The sequence below is a fragment of the Sceloporus undulatus genome, chromosome 1, assembly GCF_019175285.1.
Source record: "Sceloporus undulatus isolate JIND9_A2432 ecotype Alabama chromosome 1, SceUnd_v1.1, whole genome shotgun sequence".
NCBI lineage: Eukaryota > Metazoa > Chordata > Lepidosauria > Squamata > Phrynosomatidae > Sceloporus > Sceloporus undulatus.
Window position 1 is genome coordinate 179,715,840 of NC_056522.1, and position 15,148 is coordinate 179,730,987.

At 38.4% G+C, this 15,148-nt stretch overlaps 1 protein-coding gene across 1 annotated transcript; it reads left to right on the forward strand.

The window, feature by feature from the left end:
* The first annotated feature begins 1,092 nt into the window (after nucleotides 1–1,092).
* LOC121919424 (aprataxin and PNK-like factor) lies at nucleotides 1,093–15,060 on the forward strand. Its single transcript, XM_042446008.1, has 5 exons — nucleotides 1,093–1,496; nucleotides 4,869–4,994; nucleotides 5,736–5,782; nucleotides 9,661–9,702; nucleotides 12,121–15,060. The coding sequence occupies exons 1-5, from the start codon at nucleotides 1,093–1,095 to the stop codon at nucleotides 12,327–12,329; spliced, it is 828 nt and encodes a 275-aa protein (XP_042301942.1). The 3' UTR covers nucleotides 12,330–15,060.
* Nucleotides 15,061–15,148: the final 88 nt, after the last annotated feature.

Here is a 15,148-nt window from a genome sequence, read left to right on the forward strand (position 1 = left end):
TATACGGCAAGTATATCCCAAACTCTATATTTTAACTGGAAAAGTTGGGGGTCGTCTTATACGCCCAGTCGTCTTATACACCGGAAAATACGGTATTTTTATGCTAAAATGGTTAAAATTGATCACCCTTTCCTACTTGATTTTTCCACATCATAGTTTTCCATGACTGTTTTAAGTTGCCTTTTTTCCTGTTAGATTTCTTGATTAGTGTTCCATAAGGGGGATGGGTGGGAGAAGAAGCATCCTCTCACCATTGCTTTCCATGTTAAGGTTCCTGAGTGTTGTTTTCTTGGTCTTCTGCTATTCTGTTCACTCTTTCTCCTTTGATAACCTAATGATGTCCTATAGCTTCCAATACCACCTACATACTGATGACATTCAATTCAACCTTTGGCCCACAACTCTCCTTATCTGTCCAGTTCTTTATCTGCCTGTTTGAAGTATCTATGTAGAATATCATCGTTGTCACACTCAACACAAATGGCTTATTTTCCCTTCCAAACCATACTTCCCTCAGTTGACTTCACCTTTCATTCTCTTGATCATGCACATTTCCTTTGCTTTATCTCTGATTATTCCCTCTCCTTGGTTCCTCACATTCAGCCCTGTTCAGCAATTTTCCTTCTTTCTGTGCAACATGGCGAAAATCTTTTCATTCCTTGGGTAAAACCTTGTGTTCCATTCTCATCATCTCCATCTCTTGTTACTGTGACCATCTTCTGTGCTTCTCCTGTCACACCTGAGTCTCTTTATTTAATTTCAAAACTCACAACATTGTTCTCTCCCACTCAGAACATATAACAGCCCTTCCTCAACATCTGTGCCCTTCCTGTAAAGGTCTCCTTTGCCTGGCCTCAACCTTTGTTTTGATCTTTGCCCCCACTGCTGTCATCCCCCCATTGCTCCCACTCTTGCTTGTTTTCCTGATTATATCTTTAAATTGTAAACTCCCAAAGGCAGGTGACTGACTTGTTTTTGCTCTCTAAAGTGTTGTATACATGGATGAATTAATCCATTTTCACTAGACCCTTACAGAAAGAGTTGAAAACTAAATCTGTTCCGCATCAAATTTTACTCCAATTTCCACAGGATATGCCGGAAATCTCTAAAGAACTTGAGAGAGAACTGGAAAAGAATGAAAGCAAGATGATGCTACAAAGAGCTGGAGGTTCTACAGGGCAAAACAATTATTTTCTTGAGAAAGAAGCATTGGACCTCAGCTCTCAAGATACACAGGCTTCTCAGCTCACAGAAACAGATACAAACAGTGCAAGAGAGAACACATTGGAGGATAAAAGCTTTAAAATGGAGCACATTTCTCAGGACAAGCCATCACAATCTCCGGGTCAAAAGGGTGAGATTCAGGAGCTTACTCAAATTAATCAGACTACCAAAACAGACATTTCTAATTTAACTAGAAGTCAAAATGTACTGCAGAGCTCAAATATATCCAGTCACCAGAGGAGGGCTTGCCAGTATGGGAGAAACTGCTACAGGTAAAAAATCAAATTGTAAATCTCTTGGTGGGCCAGATTCAAATACATGTTGATAACATTACAGTAGCCTGTGGCAGTGGAGACTACTGCCAGCTCTTATATTTGAAAGGATATTTTAGTTAAGCTGGAATAAGCAGGTAAGTTGACTCTTTGGAAGTAAATTTAGGAAATTTTATTTGAGGTAGCTAGCCTAAGGGTGTGATGACACATCCTGGCAGAAACAATTGTGCAAGTGAGGTGAATAAAAAATCATGCTTTCGGCAAGAATTCAACAAGAATTTTATGGAGCAATTATAACCTTATAGCCTTATAAGAATAGGCGATTTTGTGGCTTGTTTTGCATTTGTTTCCCTTCATTTTGTTTTGCTTCTGAGGATTTAGGGCAGAAGACAAAATTCAGCTAACAGTGTGATCCTCAGCTTCTTTTTTCTCAGTGCAAGTCCTTTGCTTTTGTATAGGTTGATCGTTATAAGAATTCAGTTTTAGTCTGCGAATATTGTGCTTGCAGCATCAGAACAGTGTCTGTCCACCTTGGTCTAGCCTGCTTAGCATTGGATGGCTGTGATGGGCACACAGAGAACAGGGTATTTTATATAAAATATGATAATGTTTTGGAGCCAGTTGTCTTTAATAGCCAATGTTCAATGTTTTGATAACTGGCCATACTTGTTGTTCCACTTAACATAGGATGGGGCATGTGTGGTCCTTCAGATAACATATATTTTAATCTTGTAAGCCGCCTCGATTGCATTTTGTAGAGAGGCGGGATATAAATAAATATTATTATTATTATTATTATTATTATTATTATTAGAACTGCAATTCTCACCAACCCTCACAGTTGGGACAATGGGGACCACATGTTCTCTACTCTTGCTTGTAATATTCTCTAAGTAGTGGCAAAAGGTAATCCATTTACTGTGGTATAACATTCGTTCATTAAGGAGAATTCTGGATTGGAAGCACTGAATCTTAAGCAATTTAGTTGATCAGTAGATTCTATGTATATTTATAATATTGGAGTTGTCTTATATTGTTAATAGACTGTAGTATGAGTGCCACCATTGTCTCCCCTCCTGGGACCATGGCTTCTACTGTAATCTTGTCTGCCTCGGACATGCTTGCAGGAGATGAATACTTCTTTCTCTGGACACTTGGCCTGATTTTGCTCTCTTGGAGCTGGTCCCAAATATTTCAGATAAGGTAGATTCAACCTGTATATATTTATACTGAATGCCCATTGCTAGATATAAGTAAATGAAAAAAAGAGAGTTTTAAGAGAATAAATTGTGATACATATCAAGAAAAATGTCAGGCACAGTCTCTTGATACAAATCTTGCAGATGTTTGTGGCTATATAAATCAGTTTTTGTGGTGGCTATGTAGGTTACACGAGTTGTTCAAGAACAGAATATACATCTTGCTTTCTACAATAAATATTTATGGATGGGAAATGAGTGAACAAATCTCAGCAATTGAATCAACCTTAATTTGCAGTAGCTTCAGCAGTAACAAATGACTCTCTGTCACAGATTCTAGAGAAGGCTCATCCAATTGATTTTTTTTAAAGTAAGGCTGTGAAATTTGTTGTCTAACTGCTAAGCACATAGGAACTAACAGGATTTCTGAAAGCAAAAGTGCATTTTCTGAAGTTGCACTTAAAAGTGGGTTTTTAAGAAATGCACAGCATAATTAAAAAACAGGCTTACTTTGTTGAATGGTGCCAGACTACATTAGGCCTTTAGTTAGCAGATCATTTGCCACTTCTAAGGTGATGAAAAAAATTGTCTCCCACTACATTTCATCCACTTTGGAAATAGGTTTCAACCAGTGTTGTCATAGCACTGTGGCTGAGCTGGGCTTTCCATAGTATAGCAGGTTGCATTTACCAAGCTGCAAGGTCTAACATCTCCCTTCAAAGGATAGGCTATACCTTACTTTAATGCCACACGTTCATTCTTTAATTGGTATGTACTGCTAGAATAGACCTTTACATCTATACCCAGCTATTCTTGCATGATTAGATCTGTTCCTTGTGGGCACTGCTTTTGAAGCTGCTTAGAAAACAGTCCTCATGCCCTGAAAGGCCTTGAATATGACTCTAAAACTGTTGCTAGTGCAAAATGCAGGAGGCAGACTGGAATTCCATTAAGATATCATGTAATTCTTGTTCTGAAAGAATTGCACTGGCTGCCAATGTGTTTACTTTCTGAATTCAGGGTTCTGGCAGCAAGATTTAAACCCCTAAATGGCTTGGGACCTCAGTACTTGAGGGAACACCACTCTCTATATGCCTGACTGAGAATTGGGATCTATTGAAGGGGTTCTCCTCCATGTCCCATCAGAAAGGGAAATACATTTTGGGAGGACAGCAGCCTTTTCTGGGATGGTCCCCCAGTTGTGGAATTCCCTTCCTCTGGAGGCCCGATGGGTGCCAACATTAAAATCATTTTGGTAACATATAAAACCTGGCTTTCTATTAAAGTGTTTGGGCCATGCCGATTTTATGCAGCCGCACATGTTTTATAGTTATATCATTCAAGGTTGTTTTAACTAGTTTTCAAGTGAAAAAGTATTTACTAATATTTTAAATCTTTTAAACATTTGTAATTATTTATTGTTTTGAGTTGATTCAGTGTCAGTTATTGGTCCTTCCTGGATAAGACTTGCTGCCTTCCCCTTTATGAGTAAGAGTGATGGAGAGGGGTTATTTTTCATCCAAACACATCAGATTTCTGTTTTGTGTTTCAACTGCAAAATGCCAAGGGTATTTGTTTCCAAATGCATTTTATTGCATAGGAGACAAAATTACCCCAATGGCAAAATATAGTAGATTTGTTGGGGCAATTTTTGACCAAATGATTGGTTTTTTTCTGCATATGTGTCTGTGTTTGAAATTCCTATATGACAAGTGGCTGAAACATGGACACTGTTTAAAACTTTTGAAGTAAAATTGTCATAAAATGCCTCTCTTGTATAAATACTACAAGAACATGTTACCATGGAGTGCTGAAAAGTCTTATATGTGAGGTCTTGTGTGAACCGCATGGATTCCCAGTGCTGGAAGAAAATAAGTATTTGAAGCATCCAAAGAGGAAATAGTGAACTTCCAAAGGAGTTGAATATGAGCAGTCTTGTGGCTATATGACAGAATGAATTAAAATAAAATTGTGGGTTATTATATGATGATATAGGGTGCCATTGTGCTACTTCATAGGAAACCAACGTTAGGTGGGCAGGAACATGTGTTTTGAGCATGTGTTTAAAATACACATCCCTGCTTTAGTGTGCTGCATTTTATTTTCCTTCATTCACATCTTTACATGGATCATTTCTTGTCAATACTTTATGGTGTATTTCTCAATTCTACAGGAAGAATCCTACACATTTTCAACAGTTCAGTCACCCTGGTGACAGTGATTATCTTGACACAGAATCTGTAACTGAATCACATAATGATAACAGACCTGAATGTCCTTATGGGACTGCTTGCTACAGGTAAGGAATTTTCCCAACAGTGATTATAAGACAGGAGTGTCATACAAGAGGGACCCCACTACCTGCATTGGAGAACCCCCTTCCTGCCCCCAAAAGATTTTCAATTCTGATGAGTGCTTAACTGCAGAGATTTTCAGTAAACTCTGAGAAAGAACCACATGTCACCAGATCAGTAAATCTGTGTTCAGTTAGTCTCAATGGTGCTACAAGATCCCTTTGCATTCAAAATGTTAATTGTGTGAAACCTGAGGCAGGGGAGGGGTTGGCAGATTCAAAGCAGCTTTATACATTTTTAGTTTTTCCATTAAAAAAAGTCAGTGCTTCATAGCATTTACTCCCTTAATGTGTCTTTTCATATATGTGTGTGTGTGTGTGTGTGTGTGTTGGGGATGTGCACATTACTGGGCAATTTAAATTCATGAAAGGACACTAGGCAAAACCCCTAATAATTCATAGTGAAGTTTTTTTCTTAAAAAGCTGCCAGTTTAATTAAGCCTCCTATTTAAAGTATTCCTCTTTTAAACAAAGATAAAAAGCATTTGTCTTTGCCTTTTATTTGAAGGGCTTAGCTAAACATTTTGAAGTTGGAATGTACTAAAGTATTGATCCATTTCCTTGAATTTAATTCTCCTACAGCATTATGAGTGGAATAATTTTTAGTGTTCAGAAAATGTTTTTCAAGTTATGAAGAGGATAAGGTGGGAAGTTGAGGTTTCATCTTCCCCTTCTCTTTTGTTGCAGGAAAAATCCACAGCACAAGCTGGAATACAAACATACAGCACCCCCAGGTAATGTATTTTTTTCCTCCAATTTGTGTATCATACAGAGCTTTACATCTGCCAATATGATTTCATAAGGATGTCAGAGTGGAAGAGGTAAAGAATGGACCCAGGTGTTACACTGAAAGTTTTATTGATTTATATAACATACACAGTTGTTGTTCAAGGGCATAGAAATGGGCATGATTTGTGGATGTTGAACCCTGCTTGTTGTATTCTGTTGAATGCAGTCATGAAAGTCTTCATACATACTTAGCCATTGAGGATGAATATGTTCCTTAGATTTTCATTGTTAAAAAACTCAGTCAGACAGTACAGTTGGCCTTCCACATCCATGGATTCAATCATCCATAGGTGGAACATATTTTTTTAAATTCCCTAAACCAAACCTTGGTTTTGCCATTTTATATAAAGGATATCATTTAACTACCCCATTGTATATGATAGGACGTGACCATCCACAGATTTTGATATCCACATATCCTCTTACTTTCCCTAGACTTCATGGCACAGTGAAGGGCATTTCAAAATGAATTGGTGATAGGGCATAAATATCTGATGTTCAGATAAAAATGGAGCTATTGCAATCTCTTTGTGCAAGTCACTGTCTCACACACCATGTATTAATTTTCAATTAGGGCTGGGGAATACATGCCCCCCTCTGCTGGATGTCATTGCATTACAACTCTTGTTAGGCCCAGGCAGCATGGCCAGTAGTTAGGGGACATGACAGCTATAGTCTGTGATGCATACCATGTTCCTATGTTTTAGGAGGCTTTTTAGTAAAGAAACAAAACATAACCAAAGTCTGCTCAAGCAGTGACACTGCTACCATATTTCCTTGGCTGTGCCAAGACCAGGCTTGCTTTTTATACTTCAGACATAGCAGGCAAACTTGAAGATAGGATGTTATGAGGGACTTAGGTGTGGGAGGAATCCTCCAATATAGGCAGAGTGACTAGATGCCAAAACAGCAAAGGAAGAAAAGGTACTGCAAAAGAAAGGACATTCAAGAAAAATGTAGAACATTCCTAAATGAAAGAAAAACAACAAACAACAACAACAACAAAAAACCACTGATATAAATATAAATTAATGCTTCTTAGTCATGCCCAAAATGGAGGACATTTTCAAATTTCTCCTGGACAGTAGATGGAAATGTAGGACATGTCTTGCAAAAGGAGGTCTGGTCACCCTGAATACAGGTGTGGGAACATGTGTCCCTCCAGGTACTGTTGAACTGCAGTTCCCATCATCCCTCACTATTGGTTAAGGCTGGCTATGGCCCATTGGAGTCCAACAACATCTGGAGTATCACGCATTTCCTTTCCATATCTAAGATCACAATACAGGTTTCCCTGAATGTTTAGGGAACATTTTATTTATTTTTAGAGGGAAAGGGGGTGTGGTTTATAAAGGCTTTCATCAAAAGAAAAAGAAAGAAACTGCTATAGTTCCAGGTTATGCTAATTACAAGCCCTCTGTTATTTAAGAGTAGTAGTATGTGTGTGACAGAGTAGGAGTGTTCTCACATTGCACTGAATATGAATTTCCACTTTGTTGTTATTAACTACCCTCAAGTTGATCCTGACTCATGGCAACTCTATGGATGAGGCATCTCCAAGACACCCTCTTCTCCTCTTCCCAGTTTCTGGTGGCCTCCTTAATTGAGTCTATCCATCTAGCATATGGCCTTCCTCGGTTTCTACTTCCCTTCACCTTTTCTAACATTATTGTCTTTTCTAATGAGTCGTGCCTTGTCATGATGTGTCATTCATATGGCTGTTAGAATGGCTACATGCATTCATACTTGATTTGCATCTATATGGTACAATTCTATTCAAACTAGATTGCAGTTCAAGTGTGCAACCATACCTGGACTGAATAAGCACACAAATGGCGGTGTGAATTGATCCACTTATCTTCACTTTGTGTAGTTATGTAGAATGTAGACCACTGCAGGAAGCTTAGAGCATAACCCATATCGGGCCCATAGAACAACCATAGGAGTTGTTGAGTGTTTATCCCCTGCCCCATGAAGTAATTATTTTGAAGTGTGGAACATTTAAACAAGGAAAGGAGCCAGGATATTCACAGTGGGGTGAGTGAATAAAAATCACTACCCAGAAAAGAAAGCAGAGGGACTGAACTGCAACTGATACCCTCAACTCAGCCTTCTTCTGGCAGTACCTTTGAGCCTTCATGGTGCAGTGGGCACCATGTTGAGAATTAAGTGTATGTACTGGGTGACCAGACAGCCTCCTTTTCCAGGACATATCTGGAAAATAAAGGCTAAAGACACTATTATAAATTTAAATTCCTCTTTCTTAGAAACAAGTCATACTTGAAATTGAGGACATTTTGAAATTCCTCCTGGACAGAATGTGGAAATGTTCTGTCCAGGAGGAATTTCAAAATGTTCTCAAATTCAAGTATAACTAAGAAACATGAATTTACATTTATAATAGTGTCTTTAGCCTTTATTTTGTAACATCCTCCATTTTTCTTAAATATCCTCCATTTTGTAGTGCCTTGCCTCCCTTGCAATTATGACACTTGGTCATCCTGGGTGTGAATCACTGTACAAGCATATTAATAGGCAGTCCAAAGCCACATCTTCACAGGCTGTATGGGTATTGAATATAATGTGTAAATATCCCCTGGAGCAGTGATTCCCAAACTCAGGCCTTCCAGGTGTTTTGGACTTCAGCTCCCAGAATTCCAGACCAATGGCCAAGATGGTTGAGGCTTCTGGGAACTGAAGTCCAAAACACCAGGAAGACCAGAGTTTGGGAATATTGCCCTAGAGACAAGGGTTCTACTGTGACATTACACACACACACACACACACACACACACACACACACACACACAGACATGGATAAAAGAAGTGGCTCATGTTAGCTTGTCACCTTCTGTTGTTGCTATCTGCTTGTGGGGATTGACAGTCTGATCAGGACAACTGTGTGTATATGTGTGCAACCTTTCCACGTGATCAGAAGCCTTGATTTCCATCACCAAAGGTTTTTGATTTCACATGAAGAACCTCTGGGCATAGCAGAGGCTTTCATTTTCACATAACCATTGTCCACATGAAAAGAGCAACAATGGAAGAAGAATGAGGCCAGGGTGACCAGTCGTCCTCCTTTTTCTGGATCTGCCTTATATTTCCACCCTCTGTTTAGGAGGAATTCCAAAATGTCCTCCACTCTGAGCATGGCTAAGAACCATGACTTTATATCTATATGAGTGTTTTTATCTTTTAGTTTGTAACACCCTACATTTTTAATGTCCTACATTTTATGGTGCCTTGTCCTCATTGGTTAGGACATCCGATTGGCCTGTGTGAGGCTAGCATGCCTTTTGATCCTAACCCCTCCTCTGTGATTGCCTCAGTAGTAGTACATGGCTGAGATCAAGCCTCTTCCAGCCTCTGGTTAAGTGCCTTCCCAACTGCTTCCCAACTGACAAGTCCCAGCTGTTGGCTTCTCTCTCTCTTTCTCCTTGATTCTCTCACCTGACATACATGACCCATCCAACAAAGCTACTTGACCATCTTCCAGCATCTACAGTAAAGCACCCAAAGGGACACAGATCCCTTGGTCATCCTTTAAACACTTGGGTATGTGGGGCGGGGGAATTAAAACTAGGAGACAGGCATCCATCCAAATACAGATATGAACCTGGTGGTCCACAGACTGAGGGTTTTTTTGCCTCCCCATTCCACTTTGCAATCTCTTGAAATCCTGCTCTGGGGGCTGGTGTGGAACGTGGTGTGACAAGGGGGCTCCGGTCAGAAGAGAAAGAAAAATGTTCCTCTTCTAGTGTTAATAGCACTTCATTTTTCTTTTTGTTGTCGTCTTGGTAATGTCTTTTTCTTTCTTCAGAATCTGAAAAAAGACAAACAAGGCTGAAGGATACTAAAAAAGGTCAGGAGACTGTATTTTTCCAAATGGAAGAAACAGAATAATTCTTAGTAATTTCTTTATAGGGCATTCAACTGTAAACAAGCACTGTGAAAGGGTAAATCTTTCTCTGCTGCTGTTTAGTGTTACCCTTTGAAACAGATGTTCCCCTTTTTAATCCAAAATGGTGCTTTTTTGCAATATTAATGAGGGGAAAATGTGATTGATATTCTATATGAAAATAAATGAAGATTATTTAGTACAGTAATATTCATCCTTTCTTCAGAAAGTGGCTTCTTACACAAGTCTTGGGCTGTCTCCCATCTGGACACTGGGCAGACCTCCTTGCCTTCAGTAAGATGCCTGCAACATATGCCTTGAGAGCTCTTTGGCTAATTTGGAAAATCTACAACATTTCTGGAGTTAAGAACTTGTTAAAAGAAAAATTCAGAGCAGCGTAGCTAAGCCATACTCTGGTATTTAGTTGTGACATTTAAAAAATAAATATTGACTTGTTGTAGCCTATTGCAGAATGTCATTCAGCAAATGCACAGTAATTTATATAAACTTTATATAAACACTATTGACTTATGTATAAAAAAAGGATGCATGCACAAGGCTGATGCCATGTGATGTGCTCTGCCACCAAGCCCAGTGGATTTACAAACTGCTTGTGACTATGAACTACTTTTAGAAAATGGAAACCTATCTAGGCAATATTGTAAGGTGTGTTACATACAAATTGAAATAACTGCTTTATTTGCCTAAGTGTTTTGATTTCTTTTAGCATAATCTTATCTTTATCCTTAAAAAAATTGTTCCTAACTGAACAGTAATACTCAATGGATTAGGACAAGGACCCATAGTCAAACTTTCAATGACATATTCACTTTCCTAATCTAAATATACTCCTGCCTCCCATAAAAATTAGTAACTAAACTACAGTACATATAGCACAAAGCATATATTTTACTGATAACATTTCTTGTACATAGTTTTGCCACCATAATTTTAATTATATGTTGTAAAACCGAAATGCTGGTGAGAAATAGGTATGTGGGGTTCATGCAGTAGTTAGGTGAATCTGATCCAGAATTGATAGTGATTTCCTTCCTTATGTACCTTAAGAGGTACAATAGATTGAAGAACAAGAAACTGTTAGATTTCTCAATTTAATTATTCCAGATAAATTGGTGTAAAATCATTACAACTAGGATTGGTAAATAGAGAACAGCAAATTTTACTCAGAAATTGGAATGCCTTTTTGGCAAGAGAAGTCCTGCCTTCTCAACCGTTTAGAATTACCTAGAGAAAAAGTACTGATACTACTCATTCTTGCCTTTAATAACACCATAGAAACTATTCAATCACTCACTCAATTATTTTTCAAGGGGAGTTAAGCATATCCTTATTTCCCCTTTGCTTAGATACCTCAGCTATTTTTTTTAAAAAAAAATCTCAATCATTCCATATAGATTAACCTTTCTGTAGTCTTACCACTTCTTTAGAAAAATGAGATAAATGGCGGGATACAAACCGCCGCTTTGCTGCGCTCCCCCCGCCGCGCCATTTGCTCCGGTGCGGGAGCCCGCAGCAGCCAAACGCGCGACTCCGCGCGGAGCAAAAAAAGAAACTCCATTTCGGAGCTTCTTTCTGCGGCGGCATCTATGAAGTCGCGAGCACCGCAGGCGCATCGCGCGTCAATGCGCGCGACCGTCTGGACGCTATGCGTCCAGTACGAGATGGGGGCGCCCATGTGGAAGGGGCGCCGCCATCTTGTACGTACTGTATACGTAGTAGGGTTAGGGGGTGCGGAAGCACTGCCCCTTCCTAACCCTAGTACGTATACAGTACGTACTATATGGCGGTGTGTATCCCGCCAATGTTTTCATCTAGTAATCAGAGTTAGTCTGCAGTTTGTATTACATGTAAAATTCATGCTTGTCTGAGACGGGATTATTGTGTTCCATCAACACTGAGATAGTAATATGAGAAGCTTCATTACACATATTTGGTGGCTAAGCTGTGGAATTTCCTATCATTTTAGATAGTCTTATTATGTTCCGATGAGATGTTGTCCTGTGTCCCACATAAATCTTACGGCAGGTTTGAACTGCCCAAGCTCTGATAATGTCAGGGTTTTTATCAGATTGTTTTATTGAGGGAGGGGGAAACAGGAAGAATTCTGTGCTTGAGGGCAATATTTACACAGTCTCAAATCTTCACTAACATTAAACGTTAATGTTGGTTGCATCTGAGCAGTTCATATTTTATCTGTTGCTATAGCAAAGCTGTGCTAACTAAGAAGCAACTTGTATATAGAAAATCAATTATTAAATGTTACAAATCATATCTTAAGGTGGTCCAATAATATTATAATTTTGTACTGTTAATTAAATTTCAGGCTGTATATTTCTTTTAAAATACATTTTTGTTCTCCAGGGAAAGGCAATTTTTTGGAGGATAGTGATAATGATGGTGAGCCAAATGAATATGACCAGAATGACAGCTTTATTGATGATGAAGAGGAAGAAGAGTGTGACCCTACTGATGAAGATTCTGACTGGGAGCCAGATTTTCCAGATCAGGATAAAGAAGATGTTGATACACTTTTGAAAGAAGCACATGATTTTGTGAAAACCAAGAAATAGTTGTATGCACAGATTTGTCAAAATTCAGGAACCATAACAATGTATATTCTACTGATTTACTTACAGTTTCCTGAAGTTAATTTAAATGTTTCATTCTAGAATTGATTTAAACTCTTATTTAATTGTGTGTGAACGTTCTCTCGATTGTGGCTCTTGAATTTAAGATGGGAAGACACAGCTGCAAGATTGTTGTGATACTTGCTTAGCACAGATTTATACTCATTTTGAGAACAAATGAAGGGGGGGAAAGGATACTGACATACAGCCAGAGTTTGTTTTGAAGTTCTATCCAGTTGAATGGGTGAAAATATTTAATTCAATCTCCATTGACATGCATGGGATGAAAAATACTTAAAGTTGGCTGAATTTTGCAAGTGAATAATAATTCCTTTTCTTGAATGGTGGTTTACATACATATAAATGGATTATGTCTGTAAATCATCTTTACCTATGCAGTTTTCCCCGCAGCTGATTGTGTCAGTGGAAAGATCTTATGTTCTGGGCAGTGTCACTTAACACCACCAATTAATGTCTGTTGAGTTGTGACAGATAAGGCTTTTGAGACTTACATGGAGAATTTTTATTTTCACTACTGAAATTTATCCTGCCTTTTGGATTAACTGAAGGAAACACTAAGTAGCATATATGAGTGAATCATAAAGCTTTTAATTAATAGTTAAAACCATTTACATTCTGGTTCATTTATGCTGTCTGCCTGGTTAACCCAAGCACAAATAATTACTGTCCATCTTTGCTTGTAATATGTCATCCAGCACTACAAATAGTTTCCCCCCCCTTCCTTTGTATTTGTAGAAAACTTCTGTAAATTTATGCTGAAAGATAATTATCTCCCAAATCTCTTTCTAGGATGGGGGAGGTGGCTGTAGACCATGGCGTTCTTTCTTTTGACTCGTGTTGATGTCTGACTCCCAAATGACTGACTTTGCACTCCATGTTTGTTTGATTTGCATTTTATTATCCCTCTCACAGTAATTGCTTTGTAAAGGAAAAGATTCTATATGCTATGCATTGAGTCAAAAGAGCAACATCTCACCCACAAATTGCTGAGTGGCAGTACATATTCATTCCCAATACTGCAATGCTTAAACATTCTGAAAGTGTTGGAAATACAGCAGTGAATCTGTCTTCTTAAAAACATAAGAGTCAACTGTAAACATTCTTCAACAAGGGAACAAGTCTTTCTCTTGTGGCACTATCTCAGCTCCTTTTCCAGTTATTTTGGGTTTTTTTCCAGCCCAAGAGGGACTAGTGCTTTCCTACTTTTCCTTTCCCCAAACTCAGAAGCAATGCAGGGCAATTCCAGCTGTCACCCCTATCTTAAAGGAGCTAAAAGTAAGAAATGGCATAGAAATGGTCTCAGCTATAATGAAAGGAGTCAGGGGTGGAAATATTTGGGGGATTGGAGGTGGACAGGGATAAGAGGTGAGCAGTTGCCTCCTGCAGAATAATCCAAGGTATTTGCTACAACATTGTGTTTGTCATGCCACATCTTTGTAAGGAAGCTGCCTTTGTGTCCCCTTGGATACTTTCTGGATCTGTGGAAGATTTGGACGTTTTCACTTGTCTCCTTAATATTGCATTAAAGGTTTCCTGATTATAAATCATTACAAAAACATGGGTGATCACCCTGTCCTTCCTGACCTTCCTGTTTTCATTTTAATTCATTTGGATTCCATATCATGTGGAAAGAAAGGTTGAATCAAATTGTCAGGAAAGATTTGATTTTTCCCTGGAGGAGTGTGGCCAAGAATTAAGAAGGTAGCAATGCGTAAGTGACAGCTAATCAGAAAGAAAGGAGGGAACAGCTTGACCTTGTTTAAGTAACAGGAATAATAAATTCAAAAGCTTTGTCAGCTGTTATGCTCTTTTAAAATTGGTGCCAGTAATTCAAAGTTGGCCAAATTTTACCTATCATGTGTCAGACGCCTCAGAGAGAACAATGCCATATAATTCTGTATTTGTCAGAATTCAACTGTGGAAGCATATAACTAATTTTAAAAAAATGAAAATTGCTGTACATTCAAAAATGTATAAATTTTGGAAATATCAGCGTCTTTTAGAAGAAATGCTATCCAGTTTAATAATATCATATAGTGTATGCCAGTGGGAAGAGTGGAAAAGATTTTTTCCTAAGAAAAATGAGATATCTTAATTTAATAGATAGAACTTACAGACTCATTTTGCTTGTTCATTTTTTAATAATTAAAACACGATTTCTTATTCTTATGGGACTGATAATGCATTCTTGGAACTCTGTGTTTCAGTATTACATATAGCTGAGAGCCAGTGTGGTGTAGTGGTTAGAGCATTGGATTATGACTCCCTACTTGTCCTTGAAAACTCACTCGGTGACCTTGGGTGAGTCACACATTCTCAGCCCCAGAAAACATTTTAGCATTACCATAAGTCAGAAGAAACTTGAAGGCACACAGTAACAACTACCCATAGCTATTTTTATAGGTAGCTTATTTTATTGATTGGAGCTATAATGGCGACATCATAAAACTTTGGTAGGTTTTTTGCTAATATTGTTTATAGGTTTCTTTTCTCTTTCCCATGCCATACTTCAGATAATTCATCATTAATTATGGAATATATTTTATAGGTTATACATCATGATTGGGTTCTTGATTTTTTTCTATACATATGTAAAATGATTTGTCAAAACAAAGGCCTGTTACAGACTGGCAAAATAAAGCTGCTTCGGGTCTCTTTGGAGGTATGCTGTTTAAATGATGCATGCACCCTAAGAATCCGGAGGTTGTGCCAAAGCCACACTCCATTCCTAAGCACTGGAG

Excerpts from the sequence above, each read along its gene's own strand:
- LOC121919424 (XM_042446008.1), top strand. The coding sequence starts at position 1,093 with ATGCCGGAAATCTCTAAAGAACTTGAGAGAGAACTGGAAAAGAATGAA. Across the intron at positions 1,497-4,868 it reads TATGGGAGAAACTGCTACAG|GAAGAATCCTACACATTTTC; the intron begins GTAAAAAATCAA and ends TCAATTCTACAG. Across the intron at positions 5,783-9,660 it reads CAAACATACAGCACCCCCAG|AATCTGAAAAAAGACAAACA; the intron begins GTAATGTATTTT and ends TTCTTTCTTCAG.